The sequence below is a fragment of the Ptychodera flava genome, chromosome 18, assembly GCF_041260155.1.
Source record: "Ptychodera flava strain L36383 chromosome 18, AS_Pfla_20210202, whole genome shotgun sequence".
NCBI lineage: Eukaryota > Metazoa > Hemichordata > Enteropneusta > Ptychoderidae > Ptychodera > Ptychodera flava.
This window is the reverse complement of record NC_091945.1, coordinates 16,335,750-16,361,658: the sequence shown is the minus strand read 5'-3', so window position 1 is coordinate 16,361,658 and position 25,909 is coordinate 16,335,750. Positions and strand designations below refer to the sequence as shown.

At 35.8% G+C, this 25,909-nt stretch overlaps 1 protein-coding gene across 2 annotated transcripts in view; it reads left to right on the top strand.

Moving 5' to 3' along the window:
• LOC139116991 (cold shock domain-containing protein E1-like) overlaps window positions 1-22,183 on the top strand; it is a 39,480-nt gene extending 17,297 nt beyond the window's left edge. For both annotated transcript variants that reach the window (XM_070679782.1, XM_070679783.1), the window contains exons 10-20: window positions 1,034-1,293; window positions 3,313-3,580; window positions 3,924-3,971; window positions 4,725-4,850; window positions 5,835-5,975; window positions 6,361-6,533; window positions 7,266-7,392; window positions 8,132-8,234; window positions 9,165-9,352; window positions 10,066-10,232; window positions 17,218-22,183. In XM_070679782.1, coding sequence (XP_070535883.1) covers window positions 1,034-1,293; window positions 3,313-3,580; window positions 3,924-3,971; window positions 4,725-4,850; window positions 5,835-5,975; window positions 6,361-6,533; window positions 7,266-7,392; window positions 8,132-8,234; window positions 9,165-9,352; window positions 10,066-10,232; window positions 17,218-17,365 — 1,749 coding nt within the window. In that variant the 3' untranslated portion in view covers window positions 17,366-22,183. The remainder of the gene's footprint in view (window positions 1-1,033; window positions 1,294-3,312; window positions 3,581-3,923; window positions 3,972-4,724; window positions 4,851-5,834; window positions 5,976-6,360; window positions 6,534-7,265; window positions 7,393-8,131; window positions 8,235-9,164; window positions 9,353-10,065; window positions 10,233-17,217) is intronic.
• The last annotated feature ends 3,726 nt before the right edge of the window (window positions 22,184-25,909 follow it).

Below are 25,909 nucleotides of genomic sequence, written 5' to 3'. Positions count from 1 at the left end.
AGTGTTTAACCCTCTCACCACAGTGGTTTGACCCAATCCTATTGTTTTCTATGGTAAGGTTGGACCTCTAGAGAGGGAAATGGGGTGAAACATTTAACCCTTGCACAAACAGTTTTAGTTTCTGTGGCTTATCTAGATGTACATTTACTTAAAGTACCATACTCCTTGGGGACAGATAGACTCAAAATTTTTACAATTTTTCTGATCTGTCACTCATTGAGGCTCATTTTAAAGCTGTTAGAGTAAGAAAATGTTCATAGTTTTTTAGAAATTGAAAAATTATTGTTTCCCATAGAGTTAACACAGGGATGTGCCCATTTTGAATTTCAGATATTTCGGTAAATGTTGGTATTTTGTTTCTCTAGTACCAAAATTTGCACAATGACCCCTTATTTTTATTCTTGATTTGATGGGAGAATCGTTGAAAGTTTCATTGAAGAAATTTTGAGCCAAAGTTTAATGTCTTTCACTTTCAAGGCGCGTACTACCTTAACAAGTCTGCAAATCTAGAAACAGTGACTTGTCATTTTCGAGAATGTTCATGTACTGTTTAGATGACAGTTAAAGTACAATAGAAGACCTTCATGTTGTGAAATAAGAGCAGCACAAAGTTTTCAGAAATCTACAATAGAGTGAAATAAAAATGTGAGTTTGATCTACAGGGATAAATTAAATAAAATATCAGTCATACAGGAATTTGTATCATAGTGATTTAAATAAAGGGAGAGGTTTAATATCAGCTCTAGTTCTATCTCTGAGCATATTGACTAACTGTGCACAACTTCTTGAAAGAGAACAGAGGATTAAAATCACATAAACAGTCAATGTCAACAAGCACTAGTGTGAGAAGTAGGGATTGAGGATTTTGCTGGTATCCACAGTCTGTCCTTCAAGTATGGAAAGTGAATGAGATACTTCTGAAGGTTTTTCTCACATGCCATTCCTTTACTGAAGAACAGATCTTGAAATTTAAGAAATCGGAAATGTACATACAAAAGCTAATTGCCATCTCTTTGTTTTGTTTACTCTACAGATATTCTTTCACTACAGTGAGTACACGGGCAACATCAACGACTTGCAACTCGGGGACGATGTTGAATTCACGGTTCAGATGAGAAACGGTAAAGAGGTCGCCATAAGCATCTGCAAGCTCCCGCCCGGCACAGTTGTCTTTGAAGATGTACAGAAAGCCAAGACAGTGGGAACAGTGCACAAACCACTGTCCAGATTCAACACCCGGAAATCTAACGACCCTTTGCCGGGGAAACTCATCTATGACAGTGCGGATGGAGGGTAAGAGGGGGACTCTGAAGGGGGGACTGTTGTATGAAGTTGAAATGCTCACGGAAACTAAGTAATAGAAGTGAAAGAATAAACAGTTACAATAGCAAAAACATGTTTGACAGTGTTTTTTATTTATATATTATGTCTAACACCTATTATTCATGTGTTGAAGTATATAAACTAACCTTAAACATGTAAAATTTAATCTCTTAGAGATGAGGAATAGTGTATAAATATCTTGAAACAACTACAGTGCTTTCATACAAAGTGTATAAATATTTACTCATCCAATCTACTGTATAAACTTTTTATCATGGTAAAACAATTTGAATGTATGAAAAAATGTTAATTTTATCAATATGTAGTGAGGCATATATATTACAATTAACCCTTTGAACGCCAATGCCAATTTTTGTCACGTTTGAAAAATATACCCAGTGGATTTTTTTCAGATTTTTGCCAAACTTTTGATAAGAATCTTTAGCCAATAAAATGTGATGTCTGTTTGGTCCAAAATTATCAAAAAATAACAGAAAAATTCATAAGAAATTGGTAAAATGTTGCAGTAAAATTTTGGTGGGAAAAAATTACAGCACTCAAAGGGTTAATCTAACACTAAGGGTTTGAAAGTTCTGATATGAGTAGTGAGAGTACTGCATGCATTAGGAATGTTTACTTCTTAATTGCAATTAAAAGCCAAATCAGAAATTGTTAAAAGTATGTGTTGATCGTATCGGTTAAGTTTTTGTCATTGCATGTCTCTGTTAAAAGTGATAACCATGAATGCAATACAGGAATGCCATTTGTTGCATATTTAAGCCGCCATAACATCAGGGCATGCTTTCACTGTTAAAATCATTTAAATGTTTAGGCATGTCAAATGGTGGCAGTCTTACTGAGCTCAAACTCTGCATGATCAAAGTATGTACTGCTTTCATTGGATGAAAAATACAGCACAAAACAGCCAGGTGTTGAATAAAAATTATTGATACAGGTGGGAATTCTGTTTCACAGGAACTTACTTTGTCTTATTTGGCTTTCTCATGTCAACATGTAAGCCAATCATATAAAAATGTTCTGCGTTCTAATATACGAAATTTGTGCCTTGAAACAGAAAGTTTTAAGCTTTGGCTCAAATTTTCTCTAGGGGACTTTAACCTGTTCACCCCCAGTGCCCTTTAACCCTTTACCTGCCAGATAGTATCACTTCCCCATCTGCCAAGTCTGTAAAAATCGGTACTGAGCCAAACCTTATGTATTTTCGCCCACTTGGCTTGGTACCTTATGGCAGCTTTAGTCTGCAAAAATTATTTTTACAGTATCTCTGTCATCAGGGACCTTCAAATCTTCAAGTCTTTGTTAAAATGCACCATATAGGACATGTTTTGCTTCACTAGTTTTATCCAGCTTGACCTGATGGTGAAATGTGAACTTGGCAGAAAAGGTTAAAAAGGTCCACAATCACTGTTCATAACAATCAGTTTGTACCAAACTATGGTGGTGGAAGGGTCAAGCCATTCTGATTTACCAATGGATGCAATTGCAAAATGGCTGCCTTGCCCTGCTCAACTCAATGGGAAAAAATTAAATTTTTGATATTCGCAAAAAAAGACAGTAAAAGCTCCTTCCACTCAACAGCTTTCAAAATGAAAACACACAGGCAGCAGACCAGAAAAGAATAATAAATATTGGATTGTCCAAAAAGCTGCATAGACGTCATTCTACTTTCAATCTACTATCTCTTCTTTTGTGTTGAAGTCCGTACAATGAAAATTTGTGCATCAGTCTAATTAAATCTACTGCCATAAACCTCAACTTTGTCATACAAGACATAAGTAAGCAAAATTTCTACCCGTATCAGTCAAATTTAATCAACACCATGCTGTCCACTGCTGTTGATACCGTAAAGAAAATTCCGGTACTTTCACACTCAAATTAGGTATTCGCTTCTATTTGTGGTATCAATGTTTGCTGTTTTGTTTTTTGTTTTGTCCGTGTTTGTGTTTTTTATTTCCAATGGCTTCTCAGGCAAAAGGAGATTCCGTTTGGAGACAAGGACCAAGTCGGCGACTACACTCTACAAGTTGGGGACTTAGTGCAATTTAACATAGCCACAGACAGACGAGATTTACTGCAAAGAGCAACGAACATTGAACTCCTTGAGGAAAGTTTCCTTAAATCTCGTGAGAAGAGAGAAAATGGGATTGTTGCGGCTGTGAAGGAAGGCTTCGGATTTATAAAATGTGTGGATCGAGACGCCAGAATGTTCTTCCATTTCAGTGAATTGCTCAAGTCAGTAAGTATTTGCAGTTGTCCTATTGTCAGAATCTAATCAGTCCTTGGCAAGGAAAGCTTGATTCAGATTCAGAATCAGCACCAATACCAGGATTCAGATACTCTTATATTTTATCAGGATGTCAATTATAACTGTTTGTACAAATTTCATCTGTGTGTCCTGGGGACAGCAAACATTACAGAATTGATACAGAATAACCTTATTTTTATAGCATGATTATGGTAACCAAGAGTGCCTGACTACAGTATAATTCATTGTACATTTTGACAAGGTTGTGAACAGTCAATCTAGCCTGTCATTTGTCACTTTTCTCCTTATCATGGTATTTGTCATTGTTTTACAGGCTCATGAAATCAAGATATCAGATGAAGTGGAATTTACTGTTATACCTGTAAGTTGTTACTTTTTGTAAAATGCATCTTCTTATAAACCCCTTTGTCCCTTAACCAACTTGGCTCATTTTTGTAACCAAAATCCAGCCATCAAAAATTACAACAATTTCATATTTACTGTTTGTTTGGAGATATCTCCAGACCAAATTCAACTTTCCCTTGTCAAATTGCAAATTCACTTTTGAAGCTTTTGATTCATCGCCAAAGAACTTTCCCTCACAGTCAATCAAACATGCATACACTGCACATACACTTTCTGGAAGAGGGAAAAAAATATTTCCATGATTGTCAAGATGCCTCAATAAGAAAGGAGTGCTTTCAGTGTAGTCCACTTTTTATCTCCAAGTCAGAGTAACCTAATAAAAGTGGTTAATGGACCAATACCAGCTGTATGTTATTCACCAACTCGTCCTCCAATATACAGCGTGTCCTACTGCCCCTGTAAAGACTACAGATCACAAAAAGTACAGTTGCTTTTAGCAACTTACATGTACCCATCGAATGTATCACAGAAATTTTGTTTTCTACACTTCAGCACCACATGAATATTACAAGAGTCCATGTTCTTATGCAATCAATAATATAAGTTTTTATCAAATTTTTACACTCTGGAATCAAATTCCTATTGGATTACCATCTCAAAACATATACAAATGTGATCTCTTTAATGGTTATGTTGTAATTGTTTGCTGAATTCTGCATGCATTTTGCTTTGAAATCTCACAAATGGTGTGGTTTTTTTTCTTCAACAGGACCCAACTGTAGCTCAAAGGTTGATAGCAGTTAGGATAAAACCTTTGCCAAAAGGATCTGTGACATTCCAGACTGTTTTACCTGACAAGTACCAGGGCCATATAATGAAAGTTCCAATCAACCAGGTACGGCTACACATGGCTTGTCTTCAGAGCCCTCATAATGTCACCTCTCATTGCATATTTTAACCTAATGCATAGGCTTGACCCAATACTCTGTATGAATGAGCCTTGAACACATCCTGGGCAAAACAACCATACTGCCTGTGTACTTTGAAAATGCTTTCACAGAAGAATTTTATAAATTACCAATATTCACATGAAGTGAAATGTTATCAAGGCATAGCTGATTTTGTCACTGATCCACCACAGCATACAGTTGGTCATTGTAAATTGGATGAACGAAATAAATGAAACATCCGATAACCACATTTTAACTGTTTCACCACCACGGTTTGGCCCAAACCCATTGTATCCATGGTGATCATGGCCCTGTTTACAGGGAATTGGGATAGAACAGGTTAACATAGTATGCGCCTCGAAAGTGAAAGACTTAAACTTTTGCTCAAATTTTCTTGAACGAAACTTTCAACCTTTCTCTTTCCTAATCAACAATAACAATCGGGGTAACCGTGCAAAGTTTGGAACCAGCAAAACAAATTACCCAATTACCCATCATTTTGTGATATCTGAAATCCAAAATGGCCTCCATTCTTGTGTTAACTCTATGGGGGGAAATTAAATTTTGAATTTTCGAAATACTAAGATGTGAAAGAGCTTTAAAATGAGCCCCCACAAGTGATAGATCAGAAAAGAATTGTAGAACTTTGAGAGTCTGACTATCTGTCCCCAAGGTGCGTTCTGCCTTTAAAGTATAATTGAACTCATTAAATTGCTATTCTGTATACAGTATGACAGCTTTTCAATGGTTCAGACATTAGCAGAAATTATATTGTTATGATCAGTTCATACCGTGCACCAATTACTGTGTAAGTGTTGTAGCCTGGACAATGATTTTATCCATGGGAGCTATAGTGAAATGATTGGGAAATACAACTCAGTTGTATAGTAACATAGATACTTTGTCCTCATTCATCGCATCATTGTCAGTGGGGGAAGAGTCCCGGGAAGAACAAAGACAAAGAAGCGGATCTTGGTTCCATACAGTACGAAGTCAACGGAGAGAAAGTGACCATTCCGTACCACGCCAAGGATACTGACATCAGACAAGTGCCGGACGAAGGCGATAAAGTAAGTTAAAATTTAAGTAATACGCCGTTCAAGGACTGTTATTCTGCCCAATCAGTGGAATTCAGAAATGTCTCCATAGAGTTGCAAGCTGAGTGCAGTGACACACACACACGTCACCAATATTTTAGGGGCTGAAAATGACAAACTGAGAACATGTTAGTTAAAATGGGTTGGGGGTCTTTACCGATCATTATTGACTTGGCAAGCTGGTGGCCAATGGATGCAGCAGGAAAAAAGGTTGACCCCTTTGTGTATGAATACAAGGTTCTACCAATGTTCATGAAGTGGGGTAAAGGGGTGATTTTAGTGGTGTTAAATACTCAATATGGAAATGTGCAAAATATTCATCTTTTCAACCATCTTTTCTTCAATTCTTTTTTCGTAGGTTGAATTTCACATTGCTGAAATCAAGCGTAACAATGTGCAGATGGCAATAGATATCCAAGTTCTAGACCGCAAAATAGACACTCGAAAGCAAGGCTTTATAGCCACGTTGAAGGAGAATTTTGGATTTATAGAAACTGCAGAACATGACAGAGAAGTTTTCTTCCACTATAGGTAAGTAACAATCAAGAGAAACTCACATGTGGAAAAAATATTACATAATTCTTAACAGAACATGATATTCACCCTTTTCCTGCCAGAGAGTATCACTTCCCTATCAGCCAACTCAGTGAAAAGTGGTATTGAGCCAAAGCCATACGTATTTCCACCCATTTGGCTTGGTCTGTTCCAACAGCTTTTGTCCATAAGAATCATGTTTACAGTATCTGTGATTTCAGAGCCTTCATATGTTCAATTTTTCCTTAAAATGCACCGAATGAGACATATTGTGCTTCACTACTTTTTACGAACTTGACCTGATGGTGAAATATGAACTTGGCAAGAAAAGGTTTAAGCATGCTGCTTCTAGATGCGTCATCAAGTTAGAGGGGTTTATGCAAATCAGACATGTACCTTTTAGTTTAGATATGTGGTGGTTCACCTTTGAAATATGTGACATATAACCTACTAGGTGCCTGGGACAATAATATTTAGTTTAAAAATATAAAACCTTTGACGCCAAATGATAGAGATATATCACCTGCTATATGCTGCAGGGGACTGAGGCCATCTTGGTATCTCTGTATGTTTTATTTTAAAACATTATTAAATATTTATCGTTTAAACAATTTGCATATGTCATGAAGGCTTTTTGCTCAGATATTTGCAATCATTTGCACTCCTGATGTGCCTACCAATGGTGTGTCCTGGTGTAACAGAAAGTTTGTGTGACTCTTTCTGTTTCAGTGAATTTGAAGGTGATGTGAATGCCCTTGACATTGGAGATGAAGTTGAATACTCGGTAACCAGGAAAGGTGCTAAAGTCTGTGCGGAATCTATCAAGAAATTACTGAAAGGAACTATACCAGGAGAGGTACGAATTCACTTCTTTCAATTCTGTTTATTGATTTTCATAATTGTCAATGATGTGATTGAATTCATATACAGGACAATGAAAAGGATATGCTTAACAAAAATATGAATTGATATCTCTATGCTGGTCTTTTGATACATTTTCACTGCATGTATTTTACTTCTGATCCAGTGATTGTGCCAGATTGTTTTTGCAAACTATTTTGCTACCAGAAACAATGTTGTAAAACAAAATTTCTCACATACTCTTACATTGATGTGCTTAATCAGCGGAAGTGTAAAAACATTGAAGCAGCATTCCATAATTCTGGTCCTGGCTAGAATTCAAGATAAACCATAACAGTGCATTCAACAGATACAGATAGATGCTGTGTTGACAAGCTGAATACTGGATGTTTCAACATGCTTTGGGGAGTAGAACAACAATTGATACACAGTTTACAAAACAAAATGAAAAATAGTAAAAATAACATCAAAAGTTACAGTTTCTGACCCTGTAATGTATTCATCTGTATATCACCAAACAGACTGATTCCCAGTCACAACATTTTATTTCCAGTGCTTTTCCTTGAGAAAGTCTGTAAGCATTAGTTAAACTACACTCGCAAACAACACATATTAAAACTGTATTTAAGAGCCTAAGGAGAAAATTACAAAATGTAATATCCTTAAAGGAAAAAGTTGACAGAACCACCGATGACTTCAGTCATATAACTATCTCTATATTTACTTTCACCCAGACTGTACAGCCAGGCACTAATCAGGGTAAAATCATTCGTCCTCTACGTAACATTGACCCTCAACAGAGTGAATATGAGGGTTTGGTGCAGCAAATGGAGGGAGGTGAGTACTAGATGTGTGGGACATCCAATGCCATCAAATAAGTGAACCTTTTATAGTCAAGTGTATGCACTCAAAATGTTGTATGTTACAAAAGTTGTGTTTTGTTGAGATATATTTTGTTATTAGCTAGTGTTGTGTTCGTGTCTTCCAAACACATACCAGTATTCATAAAGCCTTACTGAAGATATGAGCAGGTGCAGAGTGGAGCCACAGAACCAAAAAAGTATATTACTCAGAGAGACAATAGAGATTGAAATAAAAAAAATTTGTATTGTTGTTGATAGACAAATAAACTCAGAAACGTGATGTTCTTGTCAAATAGGCAAATGTGAAGATTACTGGACCCACAGTGTTTTGCATGAAACACCAGTAATCTGGGGAGTCATTAGAAGTAGGTTTAGGGATAGAATAGTTTGAGGCCCCTCAGGAAAACCTTTTATATTTGTATGCAAAAGTCTGTGTCCACTGGCTTTTACTCATACTCTTGGAGTATGACAACAAGATTTCATTGAGTACAAACACGATACTGATAGATGTGTATAAATAATTTTTCTCCTTTAAAAATATAACACTCATCAGATGTACCTGCTATATAGCAGAGCTGCCCTGTAAATATATAAACATGAAAGTGATCAAACAACCACAGTATCAATAAGCTTCCACATCCTTTGAAGGGACATGAAGCATGCTAGCAATATAGCAATACCAGAAAAAGTACATCTATTCAGTTCTTTGAAATAGCCAACATTCATCTTTGATACAGCATATAATCAAAATTGCATTATGGAAGGCATGCAATATCATTAAAAATCATTAGTCATTCAAAACATACAGTCACAAACAGAACACATCTTTCCGATGAAGACAATACACCGTAGCCACACAATCTCTCCCTGTATATCAACATATGCTAATTACCTATTTTTCCAGATTCCAACGAGGGAGCGATCTACCCGTATGGGATAACTGGCCTGGCTGACAAAAAGGATTTTCTTCAAAAGGGCGATGTGGTGCGTTTCCAAATTGGCATGTCCAAGACCAGTGGCAAAGAGAGGGCTTGCAACATTTCAGCCATTAGAAAATTTGTCAGAGCGTATGTGGACTCTATCAAGGGACAGGTAGGACCATCTCTGGTCTCTTTTTGAAATGTCCAACAGAAGGGAGCTTAGTGTCACCACAAATGGAAGCTTTCTCTAAACCTGTGCTGGTTTATGTATTATATGTATTAATCCTTTGAGTGCCAAAGATAATTTTTTGTTGCCTTTGTAAAATAAAACGCAGACAATTCTGGGCAATGTTTTCTTCAGATATTTACCAAAATTTTAATCAAAAACTCTAGCCAATGAAAAGTTTCGTCCATTTGGTCCAAAATTATCAAAATAATCAAAGAAAAATTCATAAAACTGTTGCACAAAATTTTGGTGGGAAAAATTACAGCACTCAAAGAGTTAATATTAATAATCATTTCATTAACTGAGAGTATAACTGCGTATCCAAACATGAAAGAACAAATTTAATATCTACTGTTTTGTTTTCACACACAGCACACATTTAATTTTAGGAATGACATAGTCAATGAAACTGTTGTAAAAAAACTATCCCCCTTATTTCACTTGAAAAGAAAAATGTATAGTCAGTTTGGGAAGGGTAATAACTGTTTTGTCACAGAATGTGAGCTTCAAAATACAATTTTTCCATTTCAAATTTCTTGAGAAAGTTGATTTCTTCAGAAGGTATGGTCAACTTACATCCATGAGATATTCATGTCTTCTGGGTGACTTTCTGCTTAAGCATCTCATAATAAATGTTTTTTTCACTTCCATCCACACAGTTTGGTTTCATAGATTATGAAGTCGGTGAAGAAAACAAGAAGCTCTTTTTTCACATGAGTGAGGTCCATGAAGGATCCGAACTGCAGCCAGGAGATGAAGTCCAGTTTGTTATAGTACAAAATCAACGTAGTGGCAAATATAGTGCATGCAATGTTCGTCGTATTAGGTGAGTTTGTCAACTGTCGATTGACCATTTCCTTTTTTTTACAAAGAAAGCATAAAGGCCTTTAAATGTGTAGGAATGAAGAATGATTGTCACATTCACAGCTGCTGTTTAATTAAATGTCTTTTAGGGATGTTTGTATTTATTCACCATTACAGTAGCCATGTCAAACACCCGAAAAATTGTTCTGCCGAGTGAAGTTCACATAAAAAGTCCCAACTTTAAAGGCATATTTCTCCTAAATAAATGATGGTTTTTTTTCACTCATGATACTTCATTTTGATTGTCATAAACTTCTCTCTTCATTTGTAAAGAAATAAAATCGAAAAAATAAAACAAATAAAAAGTTATAAAAACTTGAAAATGGGATTTCATTCTCTTGCGCAGATCGCCAGAAAAGGGTGATTTTGCGACCCCTATATTAAATGGAACATTCCACCTAAACGTATGGGCCGATTTTAATGTATGACACCTTGTTGGAAACGTCATATAATTTTCTAATGCGTCAGAGCCCAAATGTTGCAATATTCACATGTTGTCATCGTTTGAAATTGAAAGAAGAACTTTGATCGAAAATCTCGACCTCAAGACAGCAAAATTTTGGATGAGCGGCTATCTGATGATAAAATGTAGTCCATATTTAGTAAGATTCGAAGGTTTCATGAAATTTTGTTGAGCGGTTTCGATGGAAATTGATCGACAAGTACGTTGAGCGCGATCGGGAGGTAGCGTGAGTGCCACTATCGACATTTCCGCTGCAAAAATTTTAGCCCACGGGCCTTTGTTTGCCGTGTTGGCTGTCGACATAGCTGCAATAATTGTAGTCCACGTGTCTTTGTTTTGCCGTGTTGGCTATTCAGCCACTGGCATGGCCGGGGCTGAATAGCCTACACGGTAAACAAAGGCCCGTGGGCTACAATTATTGCAGCTACCGACATTGTGACTTGAGTGAGGCCAGTGTGTACGCTATCGCGTACTGCGTAGACAGTTTGGATGAGTGTATATTCGCGTAAAAACAAAATATTTACTCGTAGTTTTGGAAAGTTTGAAACCACTGTGATTCAGGATTTACTTCAGAAGATGCTTTAAAAATGGAACTTGTAATTTTTTTCTGAACGAATGGACAATATGGCTTTATTGTTAACAAATGCTAATAAACATCGGGTGGCAGCTCGCAGTATGCAAAACGAACGAACTTTGATGGAAATTTTTGACCTCAAGACAGCAAAATTGGGGGTAACTGACTTTCTGATGATAAAGTTTAGTTCATAATTAGTAAGATTGTGAAGTGTCATGAAAATTTGACGAGCGATTTTGATGGAAATTGATCGACAAGTGCGTTGAGTCAATTAGAAGCCCGAGCGCCACCGACATTATGACCGAGCAAGGCCGGGTGCGTGTGCTCATAGATTGTATATATCCGCGTAAAACAAAGTGTTTACTCATATCTTTGGAAAGTTTGAAACCACTGCAATTCAGAATTACTTCAGAAGATGCTTCGGGACTGGTAAATTTTCGTAAACTGAACAAAATGTTACTTTTTTTAATGTTAACATATGCAAACAAAATTTAGTGGCAGAATGCATACATCGCACACCATGAGTGTTTTTTATGGGCTAGTCTGGCACCAATGATTGTAGTTACCCATTTAGCTGACATATTGCTAATTATAGAAACTTACAATGATTAATCTTTTTGAAATGTAATAATTTGCATAAATTAGCATACCTGAAAGGCTGATCAGGAAAACTACATAGGATATGGTCAGACATCATTTTGAATGATTTCATCGAATTCAGCATGTTTGAAAACCTCCAAATTGAAAATTCTATGTCTCTATGTGGAAGAATAATCGAGATATTTAATTTTTGCATATTTAATTAGGTGGACTTAGTTTTTACTCACATTTGGTATACCAATGTGAGGTTATCGTATAAGCTGAATTGATTTGCATGTCTGTATATTTGTGGGTATGTGCGGATGTATGTCCGTCACACACAAAGGCTCCCATACTGCCAAAGCTACCGTCTCAGTATTTGGTGTACAGGTAGATGTAGGGGTTGAGATGTGAATTTGTTCAAATGAACACATCAGTGTCAAAAATGTGCAAATGAGGTAAGAAAAAGGGAATTTCTGCATGTGTGCAGGAGTGACAGGCAAACTCCACTTATCTTGAGTCATTTCCTGTCATTGTTTATGAACTGTTACATATTAACAGAACTGCCCAAACCATAGACAGTAGAGGGGAGGAAGACCGTCAGTAGAGGGGAGTTGTTTATGAACTGTTACATATTAACAGAACTCTCCAAACCATAGACAGTAGAGGGGGGGGAAGACCGTCAGTAGAGGGGAGGAAGAGCGTCTATGGTCAAACTAAGAGGGGCTAGCTGCCTCTCAGCTATGCATGTTGCTAAAGTTGACCTCCAGTACCTAAAATTTCAGACCTTAATTACTTTTGTCATTCTTGTTTTTCTGGTTTAAATATTTCTTGTTGTTTTTCTGGTTGTACTGTGCAGAAATCTATTGCGGTATTTTTTTCTGGTTGTACTGTGCAGAAATCATTGTCATAACATCAACGTAGAATTTTCCTCCACTGAACAGATAGAAACAACATTTATTGTTGATCTTTGGTACCAGGGTTAGCGGTAGGATTTTCAAGTTAGTAGCCACACTTACACAGTGTGGCTTATTTGGTCCTAATTTTATTAGCCACACGCAACTTTCATTAGCCACACATACTAAATACTGGTAGAAACATGCTTCAGTCTTGAAGTTTTTGATGTGATACATTCATAAATACACACACACACACACACACACACACACACACACACACACACACACACACACATATATATATATATATATATATATATATATATATATATATGAGATACATGAGACTATTCATTTCTTTTTTCACTGCAAAGGCTACACAGACAGTAGACATGATCTTTAAGTAAACTAAACATTTGTAAAAACACATTCAGAGACACACAAGACCTTATAAACATTTTTCAAGAACAGTCAAATCATCATTATCATGATTATGTGATATGGGAAAATTGTTTGAACTCAGACCAAAATAAAAATGAAAATGAGTAAAATATTGATGAACATGTTACATCCTCATCTATATATACTCTTTTGTTGTTGATTTTGCAAAACCTGTATTGCACTTTATGATCAAGATCCCCAATTGGGATAGGATTTCAATAAAGGCTTACTTCACTTTACTTTACATGCCTACCCTAGTTAAACCCCGATACGGAAAGGTGATGAGCGTATAATAGATCATTATAGTTAGTAAAATTACTTTTCCGATCAGCAAAACTATTAAAAAGGTGTTACAACAATGAGACATTGAAGTTCCCGCGACAGCATCGTTAGGGAAATGGCACGTTTTGCCAGTACCTTCATGAATCTGTGTCCCTCCGTACCCCCATTACCTAAATGGAATAGTCCCACTCCGCCCATCCGCCATTGTTATTCTCACTCAAGGCCACGATGCGACGCTGGTTTTCCTTCTCTAAATATGCAATTTCATTTGTTTGACGCTATTATCCTTTCATCAGTGAAGAGTTTTTACCGGTGACTATTACAACTTTCAATGCTATGTCGTTGTTTTCACAAGATGTAGACCGTTTGATATTGCAATGTCGACTTGCTTTTATGTGCAGTCAATGCACATGCCATGCCAGTTAGTTTACGGTTCACACTATGCTGTTGATCGACAGCATACACGACGTCTTTGTTTCACGTTTACTTTTTTCAAGTTATGATTAATGTGGAAATTTCACTAAAATGTCGCTGATCCAGGGATTGTGTAATCAGTTTGATTTGATACTCCGATATGAAATACTGTGTCCGATATGAAATACTGTGTCAATAAAGCTCGGAATCGTCGCTGAGTTTTGCTGCTTTTGGCTATGGTTGTCTATCTTTAAATAGTATCAACGTGATCGGAATGCCAGTTCATGGAGATCGAGATCGTGAGAATGTAATTGTAACTGTTTTCTGTATTTTGTCTTCCTTTACAATTTCAAGTAAGTGCTTTAAATAAAGAGTTTTTTATGTTGTCTTTAGCATATCAGTGGAAAAGCATTAAGATTTGGACTGTTTTATCAATTTCGACTATAGAAATCAGCTGTCGCCACGCTTTGAGATCGTGGCGCCGGCGACTGCCGATGGGTTTTTGTTCGCCACAAACAAGTTTTAGTCGCATTTTGCGACTGTGGCGACCTCTACCGCGAACCCTGGGTACCCATACTGGTATATACCAATTTTGATCAAATGTGAGCGACACCGTATAATTGCGGTATTTTCTGTGAACGCACTGTATTTACGATCTGTGAAATTAGATAATATTCAAATTTTGAATATAATTTGTAGTTGAACAAGTTTTTTCAGAGTGAATGGCCACAATTGGTTTCAAAAGGAATATTGCAACAGGTTTTAAGCTTTCATCAAAGTTATTTATGTATTATTTCTGATATATTGACATCAAAACTTCATTAAAATTAAAAACGTTAAAAACTTTTAATGAACGGCAGAAAAAAATACGAAAATTTATCACTTTAAAAATCTGTATCTCCGGAACTACTCGTCCAATCTTGATCATTCAAGGCTTGTTTTGTTCCCCTCACAGAGATCTATATATATTGAAGTACATTCCAATTCTCTACTCCAAATATTTAAAATTGGCCTGACATGGCTAATTACAGGCACCTCTAAACAAGCATCAGGATGTGGCCAAGTCTTGTTCATATGTCTCCCTCATAAGAAAGTTTTGGTTCATATTCGGTACACAGATAATCAAAAAAGCTTAAACTACTCAATTGTTTTAAAATTGTACGGATAGACTTCAGAATGTAACATTGTATCTCTGTGTGCTTTGAACCCTCAATCAGAAGGCGCTGTTTGCAATTTTGATGAGATCTCTCATTGTGGAGAGTGTTGCCAGGGACATAGGTGTCTAGTTATGGCCAATGGCATCAGGGCATCTCAATAAGAACTCTTGAAGTGTCTGTGGTGATCTGTCTATTGTTTCGACGTGTAATATATGATTGTCATGTCATATCGTATCACATCACCTTACATTATATTACATTACATTACATTACATTACATTACATTACATTACATTACATTACATTACATTACATTGCATTCAATTACATTACATTACATGATATTACATTGCATTCAATTACATTACATTACTATCTTACATTGCATTGCATGACTTACATTGCATTCGTTACATCACATCACATCACATCACATCACATCACATCACATCGCATCACATCACATCGCATCACATCACATCACATCGCATCACATCACATCACATCACATCACATCACATCACATCACATCACATCACATCACATCACATCACATCACATCACATCACATCACATCACATCACATCACATCACATCACATCACATCGCATCACATCGCATCACATCACATCACATCACATCACATCACATCACATCACATCACATCACATCACATCACATCACATCACATCACATCACATCACATCACATCACATCACATCACATCACATCACATCACATCACATCTCATCACATCACATCACATCACATCACATCACATCTCATCACATTACATCACATCACATCACATCACATCACATCACATCACATCACATCCCATCACATCACATCACATCACATCACATCACATCACATCACATCACATCACATCACATCACATCACATCACATCACATCACACCACACCACACCACACCACACCACACCACACCACATCACATCACATCACATCACATCACATCACATCACATCACATCACATCACATCACATCACATCACATCACATCACATCACATCACATCACATCACATCACATCACATCACATCACATCACATCACTCACATCACATTTCATCACATTACATAACATATAGTATAACTTTTATTACATGCCTCGATGCGAATACAAATCACTGCATTGATTTGAATAGGAACATCCGGGAAGTCATCGGTCTATGTGAATGATGTACTGATCGGTTTCCATAGTTACCCGGTCCAGTGAAGCCCTTCGACATTTCCAACATCAAAGTACAGGCTTAACGCTAGATGTAAAATATCCATGCGCGTTGCTATTTTGACTTTCTGTAAAATTTGTTTGATGCTGGTCGATCATGGTAAAATTGTTTGAAAAGGCCCTGCATGTACTTAATGTCATATAGCATTAACTGTGAAGAGGCATGTAATAAAAATATTATTGCCTGAATACATGGGTTTATGTGCCCTCGCAGCAGGAGACAATTTGCCCTCCTGGCGTCGGGCAAATTGTCACCTGCTCTCGGGCACATAAACCCATGTATTCAGGCAATAATATATAATATTGCACTTACATTTCATCCAACTACATTACATTACATTACATTACATTACATTGATACTACATTGACATTACACTGACATCACATCACGTTAGATCACATTACTTCGTGAAACTGCTCCACATCTATATGAACATAGACTGATAGACTGAAACACAAATACCTACGTACACTGTAGAAGAAGCTTGCGATGACATCACTAACCAATGAGGTTGATACTGTAGGCCTTGGTAGTACATTTCCATAGCAGTGTTTTCTGCTAAGATTTAGGAAAATTTGTGTTTGGTTTGGTGTAGAGCTATAGTTACATTTTGACAGTCTCCCCTAGGCTATACAATTGCTTTTTTGTGCTGTTGAGAATTTGTAACTGGTTTAGAATTCCAGCAATATTTACTGCCTAGTTGGCCTAGAATGGCGGCAAAATCTTGAGCAAGATGTGAAAGGTAACAAGCAGTGTATCAATTTTGCCAGGTACACATGAAATGTAAATTAGGCATCCCGGTCAATGACATTGTACACATACTGGCTACCAAGTCCACAATTCTTAACTTATGTACACCAATTTCTTTTTTTTTTTCCACAGTGACATGCAGAGACCAGAACACTTACTACGCAGACAAAACTCAATAATTCCAAAGGTTATCGTGATTCGACAACCTCGTGGTCCGGATGGAACGAAGGGATTCACTATGAAGAGACAGCCAACTGACAACTCCGTTGCTCCGCCATAAAAAATACAATCTGTGATTTACGATTGCTGAAGGGTGAAAGACATTTTTTGCGTCCTCGTAGGCCTAATCTGACCCCCCTGCCCCATTGTAGAAAATGCTCCAATGATGTAATTTGGTTCTCAGAGCTTCTACTGGTCCCTCAAGTGTGTTAAAATTGTTAGAGATGCCCTAACTTACCGGAAATTGGTAGCATTATCAAATTTTTGTTAATATGTAGAATATTTTTCCTGCTTGGTTGGACATGTTCTGTTTGTCTCATCAAGTCAGTGCTGATTGGATAAAAGCAATACTGGCAATGTGCCAAGGTTGTAAAGGTTTGGAATTCTGCCAAGAAACTGAGACATATCGAGTGAAGCATAATAATTTACATATGAAAATAGCCGCTTTTTGTAGACGTTATTCAAAATTAAAGAAGGGAGGACATTTTAACAAACTCATAATCAACAAATTGAATTTGAGCCACCAAACCAATTCCAAGTTTGAACCGGAAAAAAGGCAAAAAGAGACAAGTTCAACCATGCAGGCTCTGTGTGGTGGTGTGATTAGTGATCAAAACAAAAACAAAATATTCATTTGTCATTTACAATTACCTCATTATTTTTTTTTAACGTTCTCCGTCTGCCGAATCATGAAACTGATGACAATAATTTGTCACGCAAGTCACTACCCTTGCAATCATGGTGCCATAAATTTAATATCCAAGAAATTATCTGTAAACTTGTGGTAGCATCTTTGAAGTGAATATTAGGCTTGGATAGCCAGAATAATTAGGATCTGTCATGGCAGACATTAGGAGTAGAAAGCTTTGTGTTTTCTTTGCCTTCATGGGCATAAAATGGTATGGTTATGGATTTCTTAATTCCTGTCACTCAACCTTATGACCTTTGTGCCGGGTACCCAGAATGCAACACTGCACTGACAATGCCAGGCCTATATCGTGCTTTTTTTAGGCGGCAGCTGTGCATCATGCAGGAACTGGGGTTAAAGTTCAACCTTGCGCATAAAATACTGTGTTTCGTTATAGAATTGGGCAAAACACTGTGTGTTTTTGGAAGTCAGAATTTTGGTTGAACTCTGTTGATACATATCTGAATCAATATATAATCAATATAAGTTGTATATTCTCAACTTATTTTCAAGATATTCACACACGATGTTCCTGTTCTTATAGATTCATGTGACAGAAGAATTTATCTTTAGAACATGGACTGCCATGCATGCCACTTGCTCACTAGAAAATGTAACACAAAAACAAAACTACCACCCAACCACCATCCCTCCATCATGGAAGGGACCGTGACCCCAGCATAGTGAAAAAAGCTAGCATAACAAGTTGCTTCAAATGATTTTCCTGTAGTTTCGGTTGTCAAGATAATCTTTAAAACAATACTAGACGCGTATGGCCCATTACTAAACCCACATTAGTGAAAATATAAAGGTCACAACAATTTTTATGAAAATTAGAGTGACAGTATTTTGATAAATGATAGATATTGATGTCAGGGACAAACCCTTGACCTTTTGAACCTTGACCTAGTGACCTACGACATCACAAGGGTATTTACCTATAACAAGGTTTAAAGGGTTAATTTGAAAGTGGTACATGTCCTACCGTCTTCCATTATTTTCTAATGTTGTGTCCAAAGGATATTTTACTTGAGTGATTGATACTTTCACAGATTTCAAGTTTTCTTATGATTTTTTTCATTAATGTTAGACAAAAACCAAAATGACCAACTCAATACTTTCAAATTGAAAAATTACAAATTTAATGAAAAACTGAAAAAAATTATCAACGATTATACGTTCTTATCAAAAGATTAAAGAATAGATTCAATCTGAAAACATTAATTGAAGTGTAATATAGTATGTTTCCAGTTTTTGTCTCCCAAGTCTGCAGAAGTTAGATTCGTAAAATTCCCATGATGCACTTGCCGCTCAACAGCTGGCCACAGGACAGAGCAGTGAGTCATTTTTGAAAGAGTAATTTTTGAAGATGCTGAATTGTTAAATCACTTTCAGATCCATTTGCCGTGTCATCATCAGGTCATTAGACTAGGGCAAATGCTTGCCACTGTTTCTGCATAGGAACAAGTAACAAACTTCTCTCCCCAAAAGAATGAGTAATTTCAGATCTGTAATTCACCTAATGATAACAGTGCATTATGGGATAGATAACCACCTTTTGGAGATAAAAACGTTCTCAGTATTCAACAAAGTATATTTACAAAAGTTGTTATTTTTGTCATGAACTCAAATTTATTTGATGATCAGGGTCAAATTTGATTACTTTGTGGAGTGTAGACTTCCTGGTCGCTTCTTTCTTTAGCAATATTCTCATTTGACCTCTAGTTGTAATTATTGAAAGTGACTTTTTAAAAAAAAATCTCATTGCAACTTTATCTGCTATTTCATCTGAGCTACGTATTTATTATAATTAGAATGACTTACCGGTAGTTTGCCCTCATATGTCCCTGAGAACAAAGCTTATGATGTGCTGTTCTGGAAATGGCCAGTAACCATTTCACAGAACTGTAACTTTCAGCAAAGGTGTGGATGACATATTTTAGGATAGTGCGCCACCAAGTTGTCAATATACCGTACCCAATGACTGAGCTTTTGTTTTTACAACAGGGGACACTGTAACTTCAGAATAACTTCAAAATGTCACCATATTGTGGCTTGATAAACTTTTTTCTCACAATCTCTTGCAATCAAATGAAAACTTTGTCCCTGTATAGTGATCTTTCTGATTCGAGTGATTTTAATATAGCATTTTATGTTGACTTGAAAGAATATCATTTCATGTATTCACTCATTTACCAGAAAACTAAAAAGTATATGCTTATCAAGCAAATGATAAATACAAGGAAGCTCCAAGAACCAACATCCTCAAATTGCAATTCTCTTGACTTGAGTTCCTATATAGATAGATCGTTTGGTGTTTCTAAAAGTCATTCATTTTTTAAAATTCAGTGCATTATACAGTGAAAGCAACTTGTGATCCGATGTCAAGACTGCCGATTGGATTTCAAAATAAGGGAATGAGTTATTTATTAAATTTTCTAGCTGATTTTTCTTGTATTTTTGGGTTCTTAAGACATCCTCTGTTTCCCACCCGTTTATTGTGTATTTGCTCAAAACATTTCATTTAAATTTCTGATCTGAATGTTGTAAACGTGTGCTCATATTTGGCGTTGTAGATCTATGATATTTCATCCTGGGAACATGAATATAAAATGATAGTATGGGATTTCAGAACACGGTCACCATGTGTATAATGTGAAATTCATGAATATTGCAAGTTATTCAGAAATGATAAAAAGTTCATGAAAAAAGAATGCTCATGGAAACAATAGCAAGAATCAATCAATGTTGATATGAAGTTCAGAAAATCTGAAAAGTTGTATTGAACAAAAAAAAAAGTTAAGTAATCAACTTCATGTCTTATACTACTGAAGGTAAAGAGATACAATGAAAATAAATTTTTATAGAATGTAGAAAGTCTTGACACTAAGAGGAGACTTAGAAATATCTGAAAACTTTTGCTGTATCAAACAAATCCTCATACCCATTGGTGCTCTGAAGTTGATACTTCAATAGAAATATATAGGAACTCAAAAAGGGAGACAAATTTTGTGCGCAAGCTTTGTTTCAGAAAAGATCTTGCAGTTTTGCAAGATTTCACTATTTGAGGACGCAGCAGAATTATTTCATAAATGTTTACCTTTATAAATTCAGTATTTTTTTATTTTGTATCCCTTCCCCAGTATCCTGTCTTTTTTAGTGGGTATGCTTACACATTGTCTCTCACGTGAGGTGATGGGAGCACCCTCAATGATTTGCCCTTCAAACTGAAGTGGAAATTTGCAACTGCTTATTTTTACAGTTTAGAAGAGCAATATGTAACGTACAGTTGCCAAGGTAACTTGGAAGGGGAAGAAGATATGTTAGAGTTTGTAATTGTTAAACAGTAATGTTTATGTATTTTCAGAGCCTGAAGTGACCATACAAAGTCCATCCTCCGAAATGTATGGACGATTTTGATGATGAAGGATTTGGCAAAAAAGTGTTGATCTTTTGTGATGAATGTGGAAAATGAGTAGCCTATGGAAAAAAAAAAGATCTAATGAGAAACGAATGGAAATTGAAAAGTTGTAAAAGTGTGATGCTTTAGAATTATGTAATGTACACGATAAGTTGTAATCTGTAGGATTGTGTTGTCTGTAAGAGGACTATTCATTGATGATACACCAGTTTAATATCAGGTCCTTCGACATATGGTATCAGAATCAGAATGATTTTCAGAGAGTGAAAACTAAAGCAGGCAAAAAGCGTCTGCCTTAACGTCACTCAGTATACAGGTATTGTCATGATCCTGCTTGTCAGTCACATTGAAACTGATAGGTCTCCGAAGGTGAAGTTGTGAGAGCGCCCTCAACGTTCAACTCAGTCCTGTGTAATGGTCGTCGGGGCCAGTTTTCATGCTTTTGTCACGAAAGTTAGGGGGATCATGCTCTGGAAATATGGTGTATATAAAAAAATTCAGAAGTGTGTATCGTACCATGGTTGAATTCAGATTCTTGAGATCAATCAGAATCGAAATTTCAAAAAAAATTCAAAATGAAAATGCACAAAAAAAGACTATTGTAAGACTTGTAATTTTGAACTGTTGCGACCAACAGGGTAATGTAATTTGCATATAGAGTGTGTCATCCAGATATTGTCATGGTTACATACCATTGAGATAATCATATTGAGATCAGGTTGTCGACAAAATCACAAATACTATATGAAAATAAAACAGTGACAAATATACATCTTGTGCAGCTTCTTTTTTTTTCCAAATTCCCATTCTGTTGTCAAAAGTCAACCGGTAGTCCCTAAAAGTGGTTCCTGTAACAAAATTTTAGGCAATGTTTGAGCAATGTCATGATTTTCTTTCTTTTGCCCACCTGACTGGAATAGGAAACATGTATTTTTGTGCATAGGCTTCCCACTTGCTATTGCCATCCACTTTCTGTATGAATTTTCAAAATCCCTCTCAACCTATCTTTAACCTTTCTAGCTTCGTTTTCTTGAATATACAACAGCACTATCTATCCTATTCAAAACCAGGATGGATAGATATGTACCCCCGAATGTGAGTAATCTCATAAACAACTTTTCAGCTAAAACAAAAATCGTAATTTGTACAAGGATCATAATCAATCACAAAATACCAGATATGAACTGAAAATGCTCATGTGTTTCAATATATATTGCAAATTCTGTTTGAATTTGAACCTTTGCCACATGTTTGCAACTTCATTGAAAGTATTATGATCAACATAATGAACAATATTCACCACATTAATTCTAAAAGGCCATGAATTATACAAATATGTAATTAGCTGAAATAAAAATACTAAATTTCTTTGACTGCTGTCATTGTATCACCACTTTATATAGCAAGTGTAATTACCTTTTGCCAAGTCCTTAAAGCCATACATACCAAACTGTGAAAGCTCATTAGATATGCAAATTATAAATAAGCTGACATGAACATGTGAATCGGCTGAAGAGAAAATGCTAAATAACTTTTAATAATATTGTATTATATTGTCTTTAATGAAGATAGCAAGTTTCATCAATTTTGATCAAGTCAATTCAGATATATATCCCTAATTAGAAATTCATTTGATATGTAAATTGGGGATTGACTGAAGTAGAAATGTCTTTTGACTTTCAATAATGTTACATCATAGTGTCTTTATTGTACATAGCAAGTTTCATCAATTTTGATCAAGTCAATTCAGATGTATATCCCTAACTAGGAAAGTTCATTAAATATGCAAATTTGGTATTGGCTGAAGTAAAAATGCGTAATGACTTTCAATAATATTGTATCATAGTAGCTTCAATATATGTAGCAAGTTTCATCAACTTTGGTCCAGTCAATTCAGATATATATCCCTAATTAGCAAAGTTCATAAAATATGCAAATTAGGAATTGGCTGAAGTTAAAATGCTTAATGACTTTCAATAATGTTTAATCATAGTATCTTCAATATACATACCAAGTTTGGTCAATTTTGATCAAGTCAAATCAGATATATATCCCTAATTAGGAAAGTTCATTAAATATGCAAATTAGCAACTATCTTTCATGTCACCCCTAAATGGTTCCTACTGCTAATATATCTTGGTGTGATCAACATTTGTAGCAAGTCTCATCAAATTGTGTGCAGTCATTCTCAATGTATAGCCGTTTTTTCTAAAATCATTAATTATGCAAATGAGCAAAAAGTAAGCAAGCCACACCCACCAAAAACTAATCAGTTCTTGCCATTTGCTAACTGAATCTATGTACCAGATTTGATTCTGATCTGATCAGCCGTTTTTGAGATATCGGACCAACAGACAGACAGACAGACAGACACAGACAGACAGACAGACAGACAGACAGACAGACAGACAGACATCGCTGCGACATATGCTCACGTGTGTGAACACGTGAGCAAAAAATGGAACACTTGTGGTCCAATTTAGACACTTTTTGAGAAAATCTCCAGATTTGCAAAATTTTTACAGCGCGTACTACTGACTAACAAGTTCTGGGCCCTGATGTCGTTCACGTGGGAAATTTTCGAAAATTTTGACAGTTTGGGGGTTCGTTGATAATATAATGGAAATTAGAGACTCGGCATTGACTATTAAAGTTTATTTATGGGCGTGGGCGGGAGGAAAGCCAAAATTAACGGGCTCAGCAAGCCTTGCCCGTTAATTTGCATCGCATGTTATTTCTATAATATTATATACAGAGTATTTATAAAATAGTTTCGGTATAACATCAGGGTTGAGCTTAGTTTGTTCTCTAAAATACATTGAAATTCACTCAACAGGTACTGATCATACTTGAAAAAGCTATGGACTGCATGTCCACATCATTTTACACATATACATTGATGCCTGAAGACAGCTATGTTACAGTAAGAGTCGTCTGGTCCCGATCCATGATTTTTCAAATATTGTAGAGCAGAAAGGAATTTCAACCCAGATGAAATATCCAAAACAATTTTATTACATGCTGTAATGATAGACATATTCGTATTGATATTATTTTAATGATTGATATTGATGTAGTATTTCTTTAACTAATTCATGCCTATTAGCCAGCATGTGTGCTTTTTTCGTCATTTCAATTTTGATGACATTACAAATAAAATGTGAACTGTAAATGCTCACGTGTTTCATTATATATTGAAGTTATGTGTAAATTTGAACCTTTGCCACATGTTTGCAACTTCATTGAAATTATTATGATCAACATAATGAACAATAATCACCGCCGATTAATTCTAAAAGGTCATGAAGTATACAAATATGTAATTAGCTGAAATAAAAATATTAAAGTTATTTGACTGCTCTTATTGTATCACCACTTTATCTAGCAAGTGTAATTACCGTTGGCCAAGTCCTTCAAGCCATATATGCCGAGCTGTGAAAGCTCATTAGATATGCAAATTATAAATTAGCTGACATGAAAATGTGAAATGACTTTCGATATTGTTTTGACCTAGTACCTGGTATAATCATCAATGTACATAGCATGTTTTGCCAACTTTGATCAAGTAAATCCCGGTATATATCCCTAATAAGCAAAGTTAATTAAATATGTAAATTAGGAAGTGGCTTTAGTAAAAATGCTTAGTGATGTGAATGTTGTATCATGGTATCTGCAATATGTGTAGCAAATTTTGTCAACTTAGGTCAAGTCAATTCAGATATATATCTCTAATTAGGAAAGTTCATTATATATGCAAATTAGGAATTGGCTGAAGAGAAAATGCTTGATGATTTTCAATAATATTGTATTATAGAGTCTTCAATGTACATAGCAAGTTTCATAAATTTTGATCAAGTCCATTCAGATAAATATCCCTAATTATGAAAATTCATTTAATATTAAAATTAGGTTTTGGCTGAAGTAAAAATGTCTTTTGACTTTCAATAATGTTATATCACAGTATCTTTGATGTATATAGTAAGTTTGAACAACTACAATCAAGTTAATTCAGATATATATCCTAATTGGGAAAGTTCATTAAATATGCAAATTCGGAATTGGCATTTGTAGCAAATCTCATCAAATTGTGTGTAGTCGTTTTTTGCTCACATGTTTACACACGTGGGCATATGTCGCAGCGATGTCTGTCTGTCTGTTTGTCTGTCCGTCTGTGTGTCTGTCTGTCTGTCTGTTGGTCCATTATCTCAAAAACGGCTTATCAGATCAGAGTCAAATCTGGTACATATATTCAGTTAGCAAATGGCAAGAACTGATTAGTTTTTGGTGGGTGTGGCTTGCATACTTTTTTGCTCATTTGCATAATTAATGATTTTAGAAAAATGGATATATATTAAAAACAACTACACAAAATTTGATGAGATTAGCTACAATGTTGATCACACCAAGATATATCAGCAGTGGGAACCATTAAGGGTGACATGAAAGATAAATGCTAATTTGCATATTTAATGAACTTTCCTAACTAGGGATATATG